The 7,224-nt window shown below is 39.7% G+C and overlaps 1 protein-coding gene across 1 annotated transcript; it reads right to left on the bottom strand.

The window, feature by feature from the left end:
- Nucleotides 1-409: 409 nt before the first annotated feature.
- CCKAR (cholecystokinin A receptor) lies at nucleotides 410-6,587 on the bottom strand (the record flags this gene model as incomplete). The annotated part of the gene is made up of 5 exons (XM_084286666.1): nucleotides 410-933; nucleotides 1,594-1,721; nucleotides 3,199-3,460; nucleotides 5,437-5,688; nucleotides 6,467-6,587. The coding sequence occupies 5 exons, from the start codon at nucleotides 6,585-6,587 to the stop codon at nucleotides 410-412; spliced, it is 1,287 nt and encodes a 428-aa protein (XP_084142792.1).
- Between the last annotated feature and the right edge of the window lie 637 nt (nucleotides 6,588-7,224).

Genomic DNA, 7,224 nt, shown 5'->3' with positions numbered 1-7,224 from the left:
ACTGTAATACATGTATTTATGTTTGAGGAGAATCCACTAGCATCTTGGAAATTTTAAGAGATACTCAGAACTGCAGCTGAAAACGGAGCTAAACTGTTGATGTTAAGGACGCCAGGTTTTTTTACAGGAGAACTTATGACAAATAAATTTATGACCACCTTTTAAGGCTTTGTATAAAGTCCCTTATCTTCAAAGAACCCTCTTTCTCCTTTGAACTTTTGAAAGGAAAGTGATATAAAGCTCGGAGAGGGATAGCATTCATTTCAATTCTCACCACATTTACTGTCAGCTGAAGTGTTTCAGTACCTCAGGACTAAATCATGTTCAGCTGATGCCACAGTCACTTTCCCACACCAGACAATAACCACCTGAATTTCTGCAGGGCACTTGCAGCCTCTTCTGATGCAGCTCAGGGGGGTGCAGATATGTTCATGTGTGTGTAAGAATATTTGGAGAGCGAAGCCCGCGTTGTCTTCCCCTCCTCTTCATCGCCAACATCTTTTATTGCAGGAGGCTTTTGCTTAGCACAGCAGGTGAAAGTGGCCAGAAAGCCCGTGCGGAAACGCTTGTTCATGAAGCAATATATGATAGGGTTCACGCAGGCAGAGGTGTAGGACAACAAGTGAATAAATGAGATGGGAGCTCCCGAGAGATGCAGGTCTGCTGAGGTGGTGTCAAAGGCGCGCCAGGCATTCACACTGAAGATGGGAGTCCAGCAAAGGAAAAACAAAATCACTATCACCATCAGCATGCGGATGACGAGTTTCTTGGCCATCAAGTTGGCAGAAGAGCTGCTGCTTCTCACCCTGTCTATTTTGCTGTTGCTCAGAACAGAGAGCTGTTGCAACGGCACTTTCCTTTTCCTTTTGGATTTTTGCAGGTAGCATCCGTCCCCGTCCTCATATTTGGCGCTGCTGGTACTTATTTTCCTTTCTGTACACACAAAGTAGCACTTAATTAGATGGCAGAACATTTCTGAACAATGTTTCAAAATACAAAAAGAAGGGCGGAATCCAAGTCTAAATAAATAACTTATGGCTGAACAACTGCTTCAAAGAAAGCACTGTCCTAATTCTGCATCAGTCAGCTATTGGCTGCTCTGTGTCCTCTATCCCCCAATATTCTCACATCTTAAATCTACACAGATTGATGCAAAAGAAGTGAGAACACTGTTTGCTCAAGTATGTACTCAAGATAGTTTTCAAGTTTCTATGCTTCTACCTTCATTTGTCTTTTTTTTTTTTCTTTTTATGGTATTTATTGACAGAACTGGTCTTACTCCATAGCCAGAAAACAAAACAAAACAAAACAAAACAAAACAAACAAACAAACAAAACTTGATGTTTCTTTAACAATTAGGAATTTAAAGCATCCCACCTGGTGTTTTTGCAAGCAAGCCACAGGTGAAGAATTATTGGCTAGAGAGTAATGGAATCATTTCAATCAACAAATAAATGCATCTGACAGCTTCATGACCATAACTATATACAACTATAACAATATTTGCAAGTAGAAATTTTTCCTTATATTAGCCTCAAGTTAACTGCTCACATTAAGGTCTAACTTTAAGAAATAACCTAAATGTGTTGTTACCTCTTGAAGATTTTCTCTGGCTGGCATCAAATTTTATTCCTCTGTAGAGTTCCAAAGAAATTAAGCCATATGCAACCATCATTATAATCCCAGGTATAAGAAAGAGTATGAGTAGCAGGAAAGTGTACCTGAGGAATCAAGAGACAGGCAGTGACCAGGGAATAGTGCAAACCACAAAATAAATAAATAAATAAATAAATATTTTTTTCTGAGAATCTTGGGAGGGGGATTTCAAGATTTTGCTGACTTTTTTTCATGCTGATATGAGGTTTCATTTTGACAGCCCTGGAAATCAGAAGCTTTCAACTTCTCCTCCTCCCTGTTCCACCAGAAAAGCACAGCAGGAGCAAGGCTCTCATGGCTGCAAAACACCCAGCGTCCTGTCTCCCACGGCCCCGGGGACGTGGGTGCCTCAGAGGAGGCAGACGGGCCCTCTGCCCATGGGGCTCCCTGATGTAACCAGACCAGTGCTGGATGCCCTGCTGCTCTGAATGGTGTAAAATCTGCCTTGCTGAAGCCACCTGAGTAGCTACTGACCCTCGAAGGAGCCCCTGCTTCTGGCTGTCACTACCAGAGTGAGGTTTGGCTTGTGCAAGCCTCCTGGCACACACAGGAGGAATGGAGCAGCCACTGCTGGGACTCACACCCCTGGGGCCTTGCAGAGCCCCTTCTGTACAGGGAGCACCTCTTGCTCAGTTGCACATCAGTGTCTGACTTCATCAAAGGCAGCTTCTGTAATGTGAGTGCTGGTTGGGGAAATCATTCTGTTTAAATATCTCAAGAGTCAGCATCTATCCTGCTTGCTGAGGCCATGGTGTGAACTCATTCATGCACCTGAGAGTCTGCAAGGGTGCTGTGCAGAAGAGAATTTTGCCTGGCAAACTTTCTCCCCACCTGCGCTCACACTGGCAAATTCCTGAGACTACCAAAAACTTAAATGCAGCTTTACTGTGTTTGGGGTACACCATGCTGAAGTGGTGCGTACTGTAATCTTGTTCGCAGTTCCAACTGACCGTCAGGAGCCAAGAAAAAATAAATAAATCTTACTTCTCAGTGCCAGTTAAAGAGTTCAGTCATCGTGCAAGGACACAATGTCTAAATAATACCACTGCTTGATAGTGCTACTATTTACTCTCTCTGCCTGGAGAGGTAGGAGCTGGGGCACTGTCTCCCCCCTCACTTTTCTGTCCCTGTTCCCTACAAGTGACCAAAAGGCTGAGTTCTCAAGAAGGGTGTTTGCAGACTCTCCAAGTTTTCATGCTCTACCTCTCTGCTTCAGAGGACCCTCAGACAAACAAAATAATGCCCAAGGCAGCACACTGAAGGGCGCTTGTATGTGTTTTTTTCTAAGATTAATCATGGATTTCTCTGAAAATACTGTTTAATTAAGTTTACGCTTAAATGAGTGAAAGCAAAAGTCATACAAGAGCCGAAATGTAAGCAGCTTAAAAATGAGATTTTTTAAAAAACTTTTTAAATGAGCATGATAGAGGTGTAAATATTTGCTGAAGGTTAATACTTGATTTTCAATAAGCTTAATGCTACCATGAAATCCCGTTTTCCACTAAATAATTATGCATTTGCAAACAGTCAGTTATATCTTACCAGGACTGCTGAATGACATCACTTGGCCAAAGGAGCCGACACATGTTTGCTGTGCTGTTGTTATACTTGGTAAAAGGTACCAGTTTGCTGTAAATTGGGTATGGTGACATGATAGTAAAGGAAACACACCAGGTAGCAGCAATCACTTTCAAGGCGTGAGATTTGGTCTGCCAGACCCTGGACTGTAGAGGTTTGCAAATGGCACTGTATCTCTCCAGAGAGATGGCAACCAGGTTGAATGTAGATACACTTACAGAGATACCTGTGCGTATGAAATAAAGAAAAAGGTTATTTTCTTCTTCTAAACAATCTTGTTATTTTCAAATAATCTTGCAACTTTCTGTATGCACAGAGAAAAAAATACATAAATAGACACTTCTCTGACTCTACAGGTCCAAGAGAAAAGAGTAATTTGAAAAAAAAAAAAAAAAAGACAACACCAAAAAATTCTGATAACGGGGAAAGAAGACACTTTTCTTTCTAACCCTTCTCTTTACTACTGTGATTTATACACTACAGTAATAGCACTTCACTTCAAACAAGTGTCTGAAACTGGGATTATGCTGTTAGTTACTCTTTTAGCATAGTTCATAATCACTAGTCTATTTTATTTTTTTTATGTGTTCAGCTTGATCGGTGATCTGATTTCCTCTTTTAACAGAATTAAATGTTACCAATTTTATTTTAAAAATAGATGCTAATAGAGTTAAAAAAGCAGAAGAAATGAAGTCATAAAGCTGAATCTTTGTCCTCAAAGAGCCTTAATTTCTCCTGTTCATTTGTTATAAAATACAATGCAGTGATCTGTATTTCTGTCACTGAACTGTCCCAGTTTATCACTTAAAAATTATAAACATTTTTGCTTAACTTTGTCACAATTTTTTCTTTCATTGAATGAGCTTTGGTTTAATGATCTTTAGGAATGCTTCAATGTCAGCCAAAATATTAAGGGGCAATATCTTAATATTAATTTAGTTTACACAAATTATCTGTAATTCAAAACTAGTCATCCTACATCTTAAAACAAAAAAAAATAGAACATAGGTGGTAGAATCAATATCAGTGCCTATCTGTCAATAGAAACCTCTTAATCTGAATTGTTAATGGAAAACATCCACACTGATTCTTAAAATAAAACACCTTCATAACTGAAATGTGATTGTTCAGAAATATTTCACTGTTTTTTTTTTTTTTTTTTTTTTTTTTTTATATATATATAAATTTACACGATGTGAAATAAAAGAAAGAGAACAATGCTTTGGTAATTTTTATGGCATTTATGGCAGCAATTCATTATAGTTGTTTAAACATGGCCTTTAGCTTTACTGGTTTTATCTACGAAAAGATGTTGGTTTCCCATTCCCACTTTAGGTGTGTACTTTCACATTACATCAAAGTTCTCAAGGGCGCAGGTTAAAGGCAAACCTGGCTTTCTGTAGCTGAGGGTCTTCTAAGGTAGCAAAAACTTTGTATAATGTTCTCTCTCTCTCTCTCTCTCTTTTTTTTTTTTTTTTTTTTTTTTTTTAAGAAAAAGGGGAAGCCACAAGAAGTGTTGGAAGTGTAACAAAATCATTTACACAGACATACATAGTACAAACATTTTGAAACTCCTGGCTTGACCTTCACAACCGGGGGGGGCACAGCCAGGCATACAGAAGTGTTACTTCCTAAAGTCAGTCTGCAAGACCTGCATCTGCACAGTTTGCATTTTGTGGTTGCCTGTTGAGCTCTGATCAGACCTGCTCTGCTCTTAAAAAGCCCTTGCTCTAACTTTCAGCTCTGCAGAGGGTACCTGCTTTGGACTTTATTTTTTTTTTTTTCTTTTCATGTATAGCTCCAAAAAAAAATCTGTGGGCAAAACATGCCTTCAGTGAGATTGTACAGCCCTGTCATTTCTGATGGCAGATCCGGACACTGCAAATAGCTCTGTCAGTGATGGGTAAGCAAGCAGATGTGCCAGGTTCCTCATTACAGCTTGCAAAACACTTCTCACCTAACCTGGTCCTGTAAAACACTTCTCTGTGTAGTTAAAGTTCAGTGGGTACATCTGTGCTTTGCTGGATTATGCTGAGGGAAGCAGAACCATGAAGATTTGCCCTACACAATCATTTCTTGGTGATTTTGGTAAATGTTCAATGGCAGATGGAAACACCTGGCTATTTGCTGGTCTTTAATGACCTTCTCACACATATCTCAACTAGTTTATCTTCAAAATAAGTATAAATTTCCAAGACTTACCCATGAAATAAGTGGCAGTTTTGCAAACAGCACTCCCGAAAATAAAATCTTTCAGCAGGTTGGGAATGAGAGTGAATGGCATGCAGAAGAGGCAGAGCATCAGGTCGCTGACAGCCAGTGACAGCAGAAACGTGTTAGTGACTGTTCTCATCCGTTTGTTTCGTATCAGCACTGTGATTACCAGAATGTTCCCCAAAACACTGAGCAGAAATATCAAACAGTACAGCAGAATCCGGATTATCTGGTGCATATCTGGAAATTGTCACAGTGAAAAGTCAGGTATGAAGTGTACAGACCATAGATGGCTATTATATGATTCATTCTTTAATCAGAAAGTAAAGCCTTTCAAAAGCCTGTCAGCTTCTAGTTTTGCAGAGGTTTATGTCTTTATATCAATATAAAAACTGCAGAAGTTCTGAAACTCTTAAATTTATTTTGATCTACCTGAGTTGCGTAACATTAAAATTGGATACACGCAATACAGTGTACTCCTGGAGAATTAAATACAACTTCTGAAAAGCACGTTTTGCTCAACGTACTTAATGTGCCCTGCTCAATCACCATGGAAATCCCTCCTTTATGCAAAAGTAAGAAATGATACAGCAACCAAAAACATTTTAATACATGGATGATTTTTTTTCTAGCCTCACGGTGTTATAATTTCGTATTTAATCACTTTCATACACAGTATCAGATCAGATAACTCCATTGCTATGGAACTGCTCAAAGAGTCAAAAAATCATGTTTCTCCACATCCTTACAAGAGCCATTTACATTTTGTGCCCAATATTTCTACTGTCAGATTTCCATTTTCTCTGAAATTTGTTCCGGTTGGAGGTTTACCTTGGAAAACTATACTAAACCATACCAAAACCACACTATATTCTTTCCTGCCTGTTTCTCACCCTAACTTACCAGCAGTTAGTTGATTTTACACCCCTCCCCTCTTTCCCCCAAAACCTCATGTGGCTGTTTCTCTGTCTTCCAGCTAGAATTAAAAATGCCCAAAAGATTTACTTTCTATACATACCTTTAGAAGAATAAGGTGGATCATCCACACAGAAAAAAGTGTAATTTTGCAAGAGGTAATCACACAGGATATCAGTGATGTTGGTGCCATTCTCAAGTAAGCTCGCTTCAACTATTTCCATCCTTCGGGATCCACAGGTTAGCTCCTAGGAAGAAGAGGGTTGGCTTGTAACTATCTGCCCATTCTTCCAGTAAACAATATCTTTCTGAATGAAGTCTTCAGGAGGAATACCAGAGAGGCAGTGGCAGAAGTAAGCTCTTTAACCATCCGTCAGGAACACCCTGGTCAGGCTGAAAACAGATTTATGTCAGTGGCATGCGAGGCAGTTCAGCAAAGCAGGGCATGCACACAGACACAATTCACACATATGCACACAAGCACACATCCCCTCCTGTACTTTTTTAGATCCACCCTCTTCTGCTACTGGCCTACTGTTGGGATTATAAACAGACCAGAAAAAGATTACAGCGTTAACCCCTTGCAAGGTTGCTTCTGCTCACATCTCTGCAATATTTCTCAGAGGGATGCTGCTGTTCCACAGCCAATAAATCACAACCAGTGAGAGATGAGAGTGATAAATCTGTCTCTCAACCAACAACATTTGAAATGGCCAGAGGAGCTGAATAAAAAGGCTCAGAAGGGAAAATCATCAAGAAGATTTTGCACGCCTTACATGAAAGTGATTGCTTTCTTCACATTTTTTCAGAGCAAACTGAAGACTGAGTCTGTAATTGACTCAGGAAAACAAGAGCTGCTAC

This window comes from Netta rufina, assembly GCF_964035555.1.
Source record: "Netta rufina genome assembly, chromosome: 4".
Taxonomy (NCBI): Eukaryota; Metazoa; Chordata; class Aves; order Anseriformes; family Anatidae; genus Netta; species Netta rufina.
This window is presented reverse-complemented; position numbering and strand designations above follow the sequence as displayed.